This window comes from Conger conger, chromosome 4, assembly GCF_963514075.1.
Source record: "Conger conger chromosome 4, fConCon1.1, whole genome shotgun sequence".
NCBI lineage: Eukaryota > Metazoa > Chordata > Actinopteri > Anguilliformes > Congridae > Conger > Conger conger.
Genome location: NC_083763.1, coordinates 57,258,702 through 57,274,448, shown reverse-complemented (window position 1 = coordinate 57,274,448; position 15,747 = coordinate 57,258,702). Strand labels below are relative to the sequence as shown.

Here is a 15,747-nt window from a genome sequence, read left to right as displayed (position 1 = left end):
CCAACTGTATTAATTTAACAATTAAAATTGACAAAATTACAGTTCATAAATAACTTTTATTTTGATAAATGTGAACCGGAAGTGTCCAATTGTGGCCAGCAACATAGCCAACTTCACGGAGCTCAACAATAGCTAGCTGCTCAATAAGAAATGTACAGCTGTGTAAGGTAAGAATGTGGTAATGTACGGTCATTCAAATGTATGCTTATTGTAACACTTACATTATGATGTCTGCTAGCATCGCGGACATTATTCGCTATTTAAAGTAGACGACCTTGATTCTGTTAAGCAAGTTGAATAGCAGGTTGCAGACTCGCCACATTGTCAACATATCGACAAATGTTGATTTTAAACAGAAAAAAGTACAGTACTTGCGTGCTGCACTGTATTAGCTATTCAGCGTGAGTCAGTTGTACCGTTACAATTTCTGTCAATTGTTCTTCCCACTGAATAGTTTGTCTTCCTAGCTAGCATTTGTCATATTGTACTCAACACTGGTATGAATCAGTAATTTCTATTATGTTGTTTGCAGGAGTTTGGTAACTACATCAAGATTACTTTCTGTGCATATTTCTTCTCAACCACAACAATGTGTCACTGACCTACACCTATGCACAAATAAAAACAGATTTTCCCATACATGGAAGTCATCAGTCAACCAATGGCGACCTTTGCCACAGATAACGCGCGGACAGATTCTGCGACTGGCACCCACACGTTTCATGAGCACCGGTTTACGGAGAAGGCGGTTGCCAAGTGCCTTTCCAGTTTTAGATGAAAGACTTCTGCCATTCCACAGACATGTATACGAGTCAAATCTGCGGAACAGCATAGATTGTCATCAGAGGTGAGTTTGGATAAGGTCTTCTGCCAAGTGATTATAATGTAATATAATGCTTGTGGCATGGATGAGATTCGAACCAAGAGTTGTCCTGTAGCTGCCGAATTCGTGGTGATTGAATGCAACTTGACAGTCTCCGGCGGTCACGTGGGGAACAGTATATCACAACCCAACCCTGATCTGCATCAGACTTTACAGTTGTCGAAATATTAACAATTTACATGTACATGTGTATGTATACATTTTTGTTATTTCGAAATTTTCTAAGCACTAGGGTATTAAAATGATTTTGACATTTTCATTTAAATCTCAAACTCAAATTACTCAAATTTCATTTTCATTCTCTTCACTGTGATTTATGTCCTAGCTTTGCCCACTTGTGAGGTTAAAAAGTAATGATATTGCTTTGTTTGTTTTGCAGGTAGGCAATTGTAAATGCCTTATGTCATCATAATTGCTTGATTGAAATAAGGTTTTGGCATGGACGGTTGCTTGCACACTACTGTAGCGCATAATGCAGAGGCAGTGTGGCTGCCTACATATAGCAGAATGCAATCCGGCTGGCTGGATAGCAGCTTGTCCTGTATTGTAGGATGCATTGCTGGTGGCAGCATGGTGAGTTTGCGCTGTAATTATAATGTAATGCAGGCGTGCTTTATTCCAGGTACGCGGAGAGCACGGAGCTGGTGCGGAAGGGTGGGGGCGACAGTGCGATTGCGCGGCACACTCAGAGGAACAGGAAGCTGCTGGTGCGGGAGAGGCTACGGCTGCTGCTGGATGACGAGGACTACCTGGAGCTGTCTGCCCTCGCTGGACTGGGCCTGCCCTACGGGGACATCCCCTCCGCTGGCTGCCTCTCAGGTGCTTTGATACGGTCTGTCTGTCCATGACTGTAGCTGTAACCTCCGCTTATCGTCCGTTGTAGCCTTTGGACTTAGAAATGGGGGATGTGCCTTATCTTGTTAACCATTTCTGGAACTCGTATTAAATTGAAGAAAGTCCTATAATATTTAATCAGGAGTTTACACTGGTGCTGCTGTCTTTGTGGCAGTTCTCTGTAAAAAGTACAGTGTTAGAATTAAAGAAAATAAATAGAGTATTATTGCTACTGCTGCTCTTAATGTGTAGTATTATTGTGATTACTTAGGTCTTAAAACAGCTTTCACTTTCAGCATGTGTATCCATTGGGTGGTTAGATAATGGGTATTACAGTTTTAAAAATAGATAAAGATAAATACAATGGAAATGTAATGTAGTATTCATTGGATTGTTTTTAATTCTGTAGAACCATACTGTGGCTGTCATAGTGATGAACATTGCGTTAAGTGACAGCACTGTTACAGGAGCAGTATCAGACCTTTAGATTCTGATATGGGTTTGAATCTCACTCAAAATACGGTTTTCCTGTCTGTCTGTCTGATCTCATTGACATACTTACATTTCATGACACGTGGTGGGTACAGGTATCGGATGCCTCAGAGATATTGATTTCTTGTTGTTCAGTCTCGTTTTCATTCTATCTCTGGTAGGCATAGGCAAAATCAACGGTCTGTGGTGTGTGTTCATTGCCAATGATGCCACTGTGAAGGGTGGCACAGCATATCCCATTACTGTTAAGAAGCAGCTCAGAGCCCAGGAAGTGGCTATTCAGAACCGCCTGCCTTGTGTGTATTTGGTGGACAGTGGGGGAGCATTCCTGCCTCTTCAGGTAAGCACAATGGAAGAGAAAATATGAATGCATTGAAAAGGCCTCCAACTTCAAATTAGATTATTAAATGTGGGTCTGCTTACTCCTTCAACAGTCAGAAATCTTCCCTGATAAGAATCAAGGAGGCCGCACTTTCTACAATGAAGCCATAATGTCTGCGATGAAGATCCCACAGGTATTGTTGGTTTGAAATGGGAAAGAAATCCACCCTAGCCTTGTATTAGGCAATCCCATTATGTCTGCGGAAAGCACGCCTGCTGACAGTCAACTCCATGCTATATAGGAATTATTTACGGCCACCCTTTATAACCTCTTGAGAGGCTGTGTATGTGTCAGTACCAAGGACTTCCACCTCATTGTAGAAAAGTGAAACTCAGTTTCCCACCATCTTAATTTATTTGCTCAAGGCCTGTAAGAGTTGAAGATGGGTCCTGACCTGTGATATATCACTGTTTTATTATTGTCTTGGATAGACAATAACTGGCAATGTTCAATGGGACAGAATACACCATTCTAAATAACCTGTAAAATAAAATGTTATCATAAAGTAAATAAAAGATTAAACCCTCAGTGTGCTTGAAAAGCATTATCCAGTAAGGTTATTCGTCATCTTCCCTGTTTGACTGCGTTCGTATTAGTTGGATGATAGAGAGGTGTGTTGTGGGTGTATTTTTATTCTGTATGTATACAGTATCTGAATACTCATATGGATGTATTTGTAATAGGCCTCGGCTTAGTTATATATTTTTCTTTGTACAGGGCTCAGTTGTAAAAGAGACCTTGCTCTCAATCTGGATTCTAGTATAAATAAAGGTCTGAATACCTTTTCCTTTAGTCTTTGGTGACAGATTCCTTTGTGTCCTGCAGGTGGCAGTAGTGTGTGGGTCATGCACTGCCGGAGGCGCCTACATCCCCACCATGGCTGAGGAGGCGGTTATGGTGCATAGAATAGGGAACATATTCCTGGGCGGGCCTCCCCTGGTGAAAGCAGCCACTGGGGAGGAGGTGTCTCCAGAAGACCTGGGTGGTGCCAAGCTACATGCAGAGTGAGTGAGAAAAGGGTCCTTCCCTCCCAAGTCCAACATGTACATGCACACACACACACACACGCAAACAATATTTTGCTTTTATTAAAGAGTATGTTTGTTCGCGAGTACCCTGGTCTATTGTTTCTCCTTTCTGAGTGTTTTAACCTGTTGTTCTACTTTTCAGTCTAATCTTGGGCTGTTGCAGTTGTATTTGCATTTAAATTGTATTTGAATCTATCTTGGTACTTTCCTAACTCCTTACAGACTTGGCCTGTTTGCCTTGTGTACTGGACATAATGGTCATGGCTGTACAACTGATTCTTTGTTCATTGTAGCTTATCCAACCTGTTCTGTAGTTTGTTCTGACCTTGATAGGTACGTTTTTGTACGTCGCTTTGGATAAAACCATCTGCTAAATAAAATGTAATGCAATGTACACTCAGTGAGCACTTTATTAGGTATTATTAGGACTTATTTTTTAGACTTATTGGTCTTCTGCTGCTGTAGCCTATCCACAGGTTTGACACATTGTGTGTTCGGAGATGCTCTTCTGCACACCACTGTTGTAATGCACAGTTATTTGCTTTACTGTCACCTTCCTGTCAGCTTCAACCAGTCTGGCCCTTCTCCTCTGACCTCTCTCATTAACAATGCATGTTTGCCTGCAGAACTGCTACTCTGGAAAAAACTGGATGTTTTTTGCTTTTAGCACAATTCTCTACAAACTGTAGTGTCTGTGCTACTGAAACCACCCTGTCTGGCACCAACAATCATTCCACGGTCAAAGTCACTTAATCACATTTGTTCCCTATTCTGACATTTGGTCTGAAAAACAGCTGGACCTCTTGACCACGTCTGTATGCTTTCATGCATTTAGTTGCTGTCCTCAGTGTATTACAGCAATTATTACACGTCCCCCTATTTCAGGGCACCATAATGTTTGGGACAAATGGCTTCACATGTGTCTCTCATGAGTCAGGTTTGTTCAATTGCTTGCTTCGTGCAGGTTTGAGAGCTTGCAGCATCAAGTTTTTATTTCAGGCTTACCTTTGGAATCTATGATCTAGGTTTTTTGGAAAGATGAGACCACGATTCTCTCATATCCGAGTGACAGTAAGAGCAAATTGTGGAAGCCAAAAGGAACTTGCACTGTGAAACATGGTGATGGGGTTGTTATAGTTTGGCTGCCTTTGGCTTGTCTTTGTTGATGATGTGACTGCTTCTAGCAGTCGCAGAATGAATTATAGAGTGTACAGAAGCATTTTATCTGCTCAAGTTCAAGGAACAATCTTACAGCAAGACAACGATCCCAGACATACTTCTAAAGTAACAAAGGGTCAGGAAATATCCTGATGGTCTTTCGTACTGCCTGTTCACACCCCCAATGTAAGAAATGTAAAGCTATACTGTGCAAAATTCAGGAAGGAAGCTTTGGTCTAATGTCCTCTGGCTCATCTTGTACTGTAAACGAATTAAAATTGGGTTCCAAGAACCTTTTTTTTTTTTTTTTTTTTTTTTTTTTTTTTTGCAGGTCTGGGGCCCATGAGACTCACTTGCTAGACCAGCACACACACTGTGATCTTGTGGACTGCTGCCATCACTGATCATCTGGTCTCTGTCCTTCACTGATGTGTTGTTGCAGAGTGAGTGGCTGTGTGGACCACTTTGCTCCTTTGGAAGAGGATGCGTACCAGTACACCCGAAACATCATCTCAACCCTCAATTTTGAGCTGCCCGAGGAAGAGGACCTGATTGCGGAGGACCCCCTGCACCCTGCGGAGGAGTTAAATGGCCTTGCCCCTCGTGACTACAACCATAGCCTGAACGTTAGACTGGTGAGCACAGGGCTGAAAATGGAGCCACGTATGATACCGCTACACAACAACATGACAACGTTTCGGCATTAGTAACAATCTATTCTATCCATCATGTTTAGATTTTGAGTCGTCTAACAGATGGCAGTAAGTTTCAGGAATTCAAAGCACGCTACGGTACGACGCTTGTGACTGGCTTTGCCAAAATTGAGGGGTAAGTGGCTTCTTTTGCCTTAATTCCGTATCACTATAAAGCTTAGCCTGTTAATAAATGAATAATCCCATTTAACATACAGGGGTTCTGTAGGATGAATATAGTACCTTTCGTGCACATAGAGCACTTGATGGTCTTGATTGGCGTGAGAAACACTGTCTTGGACATAATTCCGGAATATTGGCCTCAGATCTGGTGACTGAAAATGCCAAGGCCATTTTTGTTCACAAACTGTACCAGGGAGTGTGATGTAATTTTCTTTCCGTGAAGTGCAGATCATTTTTCCCCTGTGGTACATGGAAAAGGTGAATAGGATTTTGTTCTTATGTGGACATTTCCCCCTAAGCCACATATTTTTTGTTAAGCAGCCACGTTCCTTGCAAGCCCATCTTGCCTCACTCATGCTAATGCATGATTTGCCACCTCATTATTCCCTTATTCTGACCGCACAGAAGCTTGTTGATTGCTTCTCTTTTTTAAATGCACCCCCCCACGAAAACAAGGTCCAGGAGATTACATGGTTAACCCAACTAATTTGGCTAATCAGATTATGACGGTACTGCCACCTGACCAATCATACCTTGCATTACATGGTCATGAAGCAAGACCCAGCTTACATTAATGAGCAAGCTTTCTGCTGGATGAAAGCTGTGGTTTTATAATTAACATTTTTTAAGTTTTCAGTTGCTTTATGGCTTTTCAAGAAATATGTTCGCAAGCAAAGTATGTTTGGATGTACTGCACTCTCTCCGGTTAATACTGTGAAAAGTATAAAGTATGTACCTAACAATAAAGGATTAAAAGAAAAACAAGAAAAAGAGAACAGTCATCAAGTCCCCCCCCCCCCCCCCCCCCTTCACAAACAAAGAGTGTGTGTGAGACCAACTGGTTGCCATGGTAGTGGAATGTTTGGATGGGGACATTTTATTGTGCTTCATGTCAGGTGGTGAGTTGAGAAGAATCGCTGGGGATTTTGAGATGGCACAGATTATGGGAACCATCCCTTCGTCTCGTGTCAGTGTTCCTTCATTCTGTACTCAGTCCGGTGTTACACAGCAGCGCAGTGCATGTAACAGCCCGGCATAAACTTAAGCAGATTAGATTTTAAGTTGTTTTGTGTGCATACGGTGCGATAAAATGTAGCGGGCTTAACATGAAATGCCTTCTCTTGATTTAACAGCCATCAGGTCGGCATTGTTGCAAGCAATGGAGAGCTGCTGTATGAGGCAGCTCTAAAGGGCTGTCACTTTGTGCAGCTGTGTGACCAGCGAGATATCCCCTTAATATTCCTGCAGAACACTGCCCCTGGTCCAGCACCTACAACGTCTCTGTTTAAGGTACAGCACCATTAATGCAACTCCTGAGCACTCACTATATTACTGCAGAACACTAGAGTGAACAGTGGTGTTTCTGCTATATACTGACTGTGTTTTATTCATTATTTAATCAATGTGTTCAGCACGTTAGTAGTATGTTCAAACCCTTATGTGTTTGGTGTCCTCATCACACACAGTTTCCATCCATGCACGACAACTAAGACTTTGAACTATGGGTATTAGCTTTGCAAACTGTGTCATAGGTCACTGCGCTATTTCATTCCCTGGGTCCTCAACATTGTCGGACATGCTCTGTTGTCAGAATGAGTCAAGTGGTAGATAAGAGTTTGGTTGAGTCTGACAGACTCACTTCTGACAGTTCTGGAAATGATTAAGTTGTGTACTTCCATTTCCTACAGGCTGAATCCAATACCAACAGACTAAAGGCCCAGGGATCCATGATGTCTGCTGTGGCATGTGCCTCCACACCAAAGATTACTGTGGTCATTGGAGGTTGCCATGGTCCTGAGAGTTACGCTATGGTATGCAGGATGATGGAAACTGCTATGCAGTGCAAATACATATCCTATTTGGTTATATTGGTTTGGCCACTAAAGGAATGATGTGTCTTTATTTTCATGCTCTTTAATTGTTTTTTGTTTTGTTTTTTAAGTGCGGGAGGTCGTTTGACCCCAACTTTTTGTTCTTATGGCCGAATGCCAGAGTGTCTTTGCTGGCTCCGAGGGATTCAGGAGCCCTGGCACAGGAGGATGAGGTCGACACACGCATCCACAAGAAGTGAGTGTAGGTTGCAGATTTTGGTAGAGGCGAACCTGATCAATAACAGGGCACTTCTGAGGTTTTTGGAGCTCTTGAACCTGACAGAATCAGTACATTGCTGACATTTTTGCTTTCAGGTTGGAAAAAGAGAGCTCTGCATTTTTTGCCACTGCAAGACTGTGGGATGATGGGGTGATTCTGCCTCAAGACACAAGGAAGGTAGTACAGTGGTTTGATTTGTTCCCAGCTTTATTGTAGCTTTACTTAGGGTAAAAAAGGACAAGCAGAACATGGAGTGGCATTTAATTATCATAAATGGCTATTGAGGTATAACGTGAAAGGTATTTATATTTGTGAAAATAAAAATAATTATTGGTACATTTTATGTGTAGGTTAGTGGTCTCTGACTTCTGCTGAGACATTATTAGTGGAGAGTTTTGAGTGAATAGTTGCTATTAAAATTTGTTTTTTGTTTATGTTTAACATGTGGTCAGATAGACAAGACCATTCTGTGTCCATTTGCCTTGACCTTTTCGTCTCTCTTTCAGGTGTTGGGCAAGTGCTTGAAGATCATCAGACAACAAGAATACCAGCTTTCCACAGAAAAACGAAGGTCCCCATTACTTCGAATCTAGTACTACAATGGATGGCCTTTTTGAGAAGACTGTTTACATATGTCAACAAAACAGCTGCTACTCATTTCATTTGAACCATGTTTGACATTTGTACCAGCACTAAATATTCACCCTCCTTTATCCAGTAAATTCAACGCATTTGTGATTAAAAAATAAATTCTCAGGTCTGAGCAAGATTTCTGACCAGTTTCCTATTTAGCCGTTGAGCTCTGCAGCTGTTGGAGACAGTTGCCCTTCTCATATGGTTGTTCAGTCTGGTCGGATGCCCTGAATGTTTGGGCTTGACCATGTTTTTTTACACTTTGTTAGAGTAGACTTAATGGTGCTAATAGGAAGGCTCAAAGCCTTTTTTTTTTTTGCTTTTTTAAACTTCAGAGAACTGTTCCATGGACAGTTCCTTGGTCTTCATGTCTGATCTCCTGTTTCAGTTGGGAGGCCAGACAATATCAGTGAATTATTTTGCACTAATATGAAATGCCACTTCCCTACTAATAGGCTCTTTGAATAATTCAAGCATCTGGACTTTGCCAGCAGTCTATGGAACTATGCTAGAGACAAATGAGACCAAAAGTAACCTTTTTGGCCATGTACACCACTAGCATGTTTGGCATTAAAATAGGGATGCATACTACAAAAATACCTCATAACTACCTTCAAATATCGTGGTAGATTATTGATGCTTTGGGAATGTTTTGTTGACTGTGGTCCCGAGGCTGTTGATATAATCAGTTGTATAATAAATTCCACCATGTACCTGGACATTTTAGTCAAGAACCTGACTGCTTCTGCCAGGAGGCTGAGACTTCGCCGTACCTGCATGACCCGAATGACCCAAAATATGGAATCACAGCAATGGTTCTGTGAAAGCAAAATCAATGTTTGCTCCAGAGACTTGTCAAGTGTTGTTGGAAAATGCTCTGTGCTTGTTATCCTTGACAGGGGTTCACCATGTATTAAACAGGGGTTCAGATATTTTTGGAAGTTATTCATTTGAAAATTATTTGCTGTTTCTTTGGTTGATTCAATGCATTAATTTCAATTAATTAAATTATGTAATTTCATTGAGTACACTATTTTCCACATGGAAAAATGACAATATATTTCAGTAATGTTTTCTGTAGTCTTTTGTCAGCATCTTTATCAAGGTACTGTACCAATACTTCTGTCCCTGACTGTAGGAAGACCTCAGTAACATGTTTAGAATCATGTCTCAAGAAAATGGAATATACCTGGCCCAGGTTGGTTGTTGGTGCAAAGGAGGTGAATACTTTTTCTTTTTATTAATTCTGAAGCCTGAATACTAAATACTTTATTTCATTTTGACAACACAAAGGGTTATATACGAGTAGAAATGATCAATATAAATGTATTTTAGTTTGACATTGCTACACAAGTTACTAGGACAATACAATCAATCTGTTTTGTATCTTTAAAGCAAAATAAAGAAACGGTCTATAGTATGATCTGGTACGACTGCTTTTTACCTGCACACAGTAAAACATTAGTTGTTGTGTTGTAGTGTGTAATATACATTTTTTGATCGAAGCATATTTTAACGAGTGACTTTTAGGTATGTCACTCTCCTGGGGACTCGATCTGAGCTGTTGTACCTGCTTCCCTGTATCCATTTGAGAGATATACTAAATCAAGTGCCATTTTGGCCATTTTCACACAAAGCTATAAAAAAAGCAGAGTCATTTCTTGTTTGAATCATAAAGTATTTATTTGAGGCTCTGCATATCCTTTGGGCAGGTCATTGTCCATAGCTTGCATCTCACAAGAACTGTACCACCTTTGAATGGTATACAGTGCATGTTGTGTGTCAAGAGTGTCATATTCCTCTGACAGTTTACACCAAGAGGGCAATGAAAGAAAAAAGGGCCGCCATGAGGCTGGGGTACATTGGACATCATCATGATTATCATTTTCTTCCTGCTCAACCAATATCAGATGCAACTGAGGAAGTCAGGTTAATAAGATTATGATCAGCTGAACAGGCGTACATTTCTCTGCATCACAAGGAAGGAAGTTTATAACACGATTAAGACGTTTCTTAGTGCTTCATGTCGGCATACAGCATCTCTTAGACTGTATCTGAATTCTTGCAAAGTAGTCTTACAGCAGGGTCTATTGTTGCTGTGGAGTGGCTGTGGGCTCTGCTACCAGATTCAGTTTAAGGCTTGTACATCCCGTGGAAGGTCACAGGGATGATAGCCTCCACCTCTGCTCGGGCAATCTCTGTCAGGTCCTTGGCATTCAGAATCAGGAGGTAGGCCGGCCTCTGGCCAGCCCCGGGGTTGACCACGACGGTCAGCAGGACCCCTTGGAGAAAGAAGAAGTGGCAGAATTATAGAAAGCGCTGTCGGCACCATAGGAGGTCTTATCCTTCTGCCTTTTAATTGTCTTGTGGGAATTGATAGTAATTGTCTCAGCACACACTGTAGCACTGCCATGGAAATGGCACCACAGGCTCCCAGGCTTACCGTCATCTTCACCTTCAGCACCAGGAGTCTGAACGAACAGCGGCTCAGAGGGGTAGGAGTCCGGTTCCTGCCACACCCAGGTTTCCTTGGTTTTCACATTGAGCTTGCAAATCTGGGAGAAATAGAAGGACAACATGGTCACATTTGTAGGTCAGCAATGCTGTGTCCACTGGAGCACAAAGAACTGGCTCTAGACTTGGGTTGACTTTATCTGTGCCTACCCTGTCGGGGATGAAGTGGTTGAGGCCAAGTCCATAGGCATAAGTATAGTTCTTTCCAGAGAATTTGGAGTAGTTGATCTGCGGGAACTCAAAAGCTGAGAAAATGAGGATTTAAAAAGGTTAAGTGTGTGGGGGCTTTGCAGCGTATACAAATATACAATCGTGTGGAAAGAGTAGAGAAGGCAGTGCAATCAAATACTATAACCTGATGCCTGAAATATAATGGCACTGCGATGGCGTGTGTGCTTACCCTGGCGAGGCCCAGAGAAGAGAACCTCCGGTTCCAGCCAGATGGTACCATCACTGCGCATGACAGCAGTGGCTGTGGTGTAGGGCAGGGCGATCAGGTTTTTTCCCTGCTCCTCCTGAAGGACAGAAGAGAGGATTCACTCACACCAGCCCACAGGATCCACTCCTTGCAGATGATAGGAACCGACCTGGGACACCTACCCTGTGCACATCCATGGGAAGGACATACCGGCGCACCTCGGGCTGAGGGGCCATCATGGCTGCTTTCTTCACCTCGTCCCAGTTCTCACGCAAGTTGGCCAGGTACAGGTAGTTGTACACAAACTCAAAACTGCAAGGCAGCAGGGAAGAGAGGCAGGTGAGTAATATCTGAAATAGATGTTCTACAGCAATTTTAGTCTTCAGACGACCCCCTCACCCTTTCCAGGCACACAAGTCGACAACAATGAAGCCTTGATCCTCGTAGCAGTTGATGTGATGGAAGAGATTGATGGCCGCAGCCCTGAATTTGTGGTTTTCATATTGTGCAGGGTTCCTTGTGGCCAAATGAAACCATGTCTATAACAAAACAAAATATATTATTCAGATGCCTATGCGTAAGGAATAGAATGAGTAGGCATACAAATGTCTAAGAAAGTTTTTATTCTGAAACCAAAAACCAAAACAAACAACAAATTTGCTTAGTATGGTTTGCAAAAATATTTTTGATTGTTCTGGCTGATCTTTGACTTACACCCATGGTTTCATTGGACTCAAAGCAGTCCATGTAGTTGCTTCCACGGATGCTCCATGCACTCAAGAATTTCAGCAAGTTGATCTTTACAGGAGTCTCAACAAAGATGAAGTAGTTCTCTGTGATGCCAAAGCTGAGAGGGAAAAAATAATATATGGCTGGGATGTTATGGTGTAATAAAGGTTTAAAAAAAACACTTCAAGGAAATTAATTTTATTTTGAGCGGTTTCCTCTATTTTGAGCACAAAGACTCTACGTAGACTCTACGTAAAACATTCAGCTCTGTGAGTTCTTGGAACTAAATGTTCCACCTTGACTAGAGAGCCCAGTGAAGAAAAAAAAAAAAAAGTAAAAAGAAACTATGGATTTGGCTTGTCATGCTCAGTTCACACAGTATATTTATTGATGGGACAGGATCATTTCAGCATCACAGCATCTCAAAGGCAATCTGGATTCATCAGATATGAAGTGAAGCATGAGCACCCCACAAACCTGTGGACATAGGAGGGCTTGAATCTCTCACTGCTGGGGATCTGCACCAGCACTTTAGACTTCTCAATGGGGTCTGATTTGTCTGAAAGTAGACAGTGACATTTTCAAATGAAATTGATTCCATAAATGGCACATTTTGCTGGAGGAAGCATCATAGGACGTAAACATATGAATACCAAAGAAGAGGCAAACAAGAACAGACCTGGTTGTGTGGGTGGAGTTTTGACAATGTTATAGGCCAGTGTAAAGTTCTTTCCAAAACAGTTTCCAATGTTGTACACTGTGCCATCATTTTCAATGTGGGGGTGAGCTGTCACACCATTGATGGTGAGGTAGTTGCACAGGTCCACCTAGGGAGATGGGGATATGTGGTTTATTGTTTCCATATCAGTAACTTCTATGTACTTTTGTCTCTTCCATTGTTTACTAGAATAGGAGTCAGTTGGAATGCTTACCTTTTTCAAAGTCTCCAGGTTCTCTGGGTCAACTTTTGTGATGTAGTTGGTTTCTGTGACGGCATAGTAATCCTCTCCAATTGGGTACACATTGACAAGGCAGTTGTCTGTCACTTCAATACCCTGGAAATAGGTGAAAAACCTGCACAAAGACAACAGAAAAACCATATGGCTGACTTTCATGCAAGATTTTCACTGGTGGACTAATCGATGCTGATTCTTAGATCCATTCTTGAATGAACTGGCAGAAATTTACAAAGAAAACAAACCTAGAGAAAATGTTTTTGCAAGGATCTGGGTAGGCCGCAGTGCCAAACTCAGTGATCACAACTCTCTTCTCCGTCATGGCACGAACATAGGCATCCGTCTTCACAAATCTGCAATCACATATTTTTTTCTCAGTGCATTGACTGCCATCCAGAACACCAGAACCTCCGGTATGCATTCATGGATATCCAACTGGTGGCTGCCCAATGGACTGCACCACAACTCTCCGAAAAAAACATTCCTGAGCTGGAAGAGATGCCAGCTTACTTCTAAGAAGGGTGGTCTATTGCTACAGGAATTCTTTGTTCTCTTGGGACAGTCACACTGTAGGTTAAGGCCACTCCAGTGTTTTAATGAGAAACAGTCCCTGCTGAGAGAACCACTCAAGAAAGAGTTTGGGTGATGGTCTCTTTTGTTAATTTGACCCAGAGAGGAAAATCTTCTTACCTAGTAAAACACTAGACACATTTGGCTAGATTTGGCCATATTGAAAATGACAAAAAAATTCAAGCTGAACCATTAATGCATCAACAATACAAACAGATGTTGATACACATCTGGATTAACATTAGCGGTCTTACTTTCGGTAGTAGGTGACCTGCCCATTTTTCAAGTCAAATTTGTGCATGAGTGCCTGGCCATCAAAGAGGTGGTAGAAGGGCTCATCCCCCACCTCAAACAGCCCTGGTCCCAGACGGAGAAGGCTTCCCCTCAGCCATGAAGGAATTCTGCCTGCAGAGGCAGAGGAAAGGTTTGCTTTATTCCAGGCACACACAGGGCCCCAGTCTTTCATAAAACAACTCACCATTTGCCCTGGATGCTCTGTGGTAGGCATCTCACAGCATGGGGACAGTCAAATGCACGTCCAAGCACATGGTACCAAGCAGGTTTACACTATTTTCTCTGAACATATAATGTTAGAATTTTGTCTTGTATTCTTTCCCACATTTATTTAAATTAATTTAGTTCTGCTGAAATATACAAATGGAAGTTAAATGGGACAATAAAGCATCACTAAATCTAATCTGAAAATATATACATTTAAAAAAAAATCTACAGTTATTTATTGTATTAAGCCATTATAACGCAAATATTTATTTCAAATGGTTTCTTTTTTGTTGTATCAATTAATTATTTGTTTTTGCATGCATATTTATAAACAATAAATTGTATGTGAAGGACAAGTCTTTTAGACTAACCAGTGATCTGAGCTGGAATAGGCTCTGCCAGTTCCTCGCACGTCGCAAAGATTTTCTTGTAACCACCGGCAGGGTGTTCAACTCTGCCATCAAAACAAAGAGCAGCATGAGCCCCTTAGACTTTTTGAACAGGGAGATGTGACCGATTTGTTAAATAGGAAGGAATTTACCAAAATAAAACAAACCCTCACAACAACAGGAGTTGGCCAACTCTGATGAGAGCACAAATAAGCTAAATACTGAGTTTAATTTGACTACAAATATTGCTCATTAACAGACACCTCTTATTAAAAAAACAGATGTATTTTGCAATGATTTTACTTATGTATTGTTTAAAAATACTTGAATTTCCAAACTCCCCAAATAGTAGGAAGAAGGTAAATCATGAACAGATTAGACTGCCTTGTACATGACATATTAGTATGCTGTCTACCAACTGTGGTCGTTTACATTAATCAAAAAATATTTCTGCAAATTGAAACTTTTAGTTTTTTCCTTTATTTCGTTTATTTCAGTGAGCAGTAGTGCTATCAAAATTGTACAGTGAATTCAACTCAATAAAGAACAGAAAAGGCTTCAGAGTAAAATATAAAATTACTTACCGGCTGACCATTTTCCTGTATAATAAACACGCAGTTCCTCGCAGGTCTGAAAAGAATCACACGGTGCCTGGCGGTTGTTTTGAGGGGTATTTATACATGGGGTTCCCTTCCCACACCGGGATCTTGTGAAAGCAGGTTCTCAACCAATCAGACCGGCATGGAACAAGAATCTCTTTGTGTCCCAGCTTTTCTTCCAGCACAAGACCAGGGGCTTTTCCCCCCTACCAATTATATATACATAATCAGAACCACATTTAGAACACCTATATAACCTATTCTATTGACTTTTGACACAATTTTTTTTACGTTTATGTTTATGATTTCACTTTTGTTGCATATTGTCCATTGGACCACGTAGGTTCTATATGCGATAAAGGATATTTTATAGATTTATAGACGTTACTGACGACTTGTCTGCTTTACAATGGCTGGTATGGGCAAGCGTAGTTTCGTGGTTTTAAGCAAAAAATACACTTCGTTACGTAACTCCAGCGTAACTTCTACTGCGATGTTATGTCTCCAGAGGTTATAGTACACCGTCATAACACACGTCTGCATACTATCGGTTTTATATATATATTTCGTTTTTTATGTTTAGCCCAGGGGTCGGCAACCCTGGTCCTGGAGAGCCGCAGGGTGTGCTGGCTTTCGTTGTTACTTGGCATTAATTGATCAATGAAAGCCGTTGATTGCACAGTTAACTTACCTCA

The 15,747-nt window shown here is 41.4% G+C and overlaps 2 protein-coding genes across 4 annotated transcripts; one reads left to right on the top strand and one right to left on the bottom strand.

The window, feature by feature from the left end:
* Positions 1-76: 76 nt before the first annotated feature.
* Positions 77-9,796, top strand: si:ch211-198n5.11 (methylcrotonoyl-coenzyme A carboxylase 2). Of its 3 annotated transcripts, none has more exons than XM_061239640.1 (13): positions 77-167; positions 533-847; positions 1,506-1,702; positions 2,371-2,549; positions 2,644-2,724; positions 3,417-3,595; positions 5,220-5,412; positions 5,514-5,605; positions 6,786-6,942; positions 7,341-7,463; positions 7,595-7,719; positions 7,839-7,920; positions 8,250-9,796. In XM_061239640.1, exons 1-13 carry the CDS (start codon positions 151-153, stop codon positions 8,334-8,336), a joined length of 1,827 nt encoding a protein of 608 aa, XP_061095624.1. In that variant the 5' UTR covers positions 77-150; the 3' UTR covers positions 8,337-9,796. The 3 variants fall into 3 exon arrangements, with proteins under 3 accessions (XP_061095624.1, XP_061095626.1, XP_061095625.1); XM_061239642.1 differs by having other exon boundaries at positions 84-167; positions 800-847; XM_061239641.1 differs by having other exon boundaries at positions 97-167; positions 681-847.
* Positions 9,797-10,033: 237 nt separating this feature from the next.
* On the bottom strand, positions 10,034-15,652 carry LOC133127040 (retinal Mueller cells isomerohydrolase). Its single transcript, XM_061239644.1, has 14 exons — positions 15,038-15,652; positions 14,436-14,518; positions 13,818-13,968; positions 13,239-13,346; positions 12,970-13,111; positions 12,717-12,864; positions 12,515-12,596; positions 12,023-12,155; positions 11,708-11,847; positions 11,491-11,620; positions 11,291-11,405; positions 11,041-11,135; positions 10,820-10,931; positions 10,034-10,658 (listed from the first exon to the last, which is right to left on the bottom strand). Exons 1-14 carry the CDS (start codon positions 15,046-15,048, stop codon positions 10,510-10,512), a joined length of 1,599 nt encoding a protein of 532 aa, XP_061095628.1. The 5' UTR covers positions 15,049-15,652; the 3' UTR covers positions 10,034-10,509.
* Between the last annotated feature and the right edge of the window lie 95 nt (positions 15,653-15,747).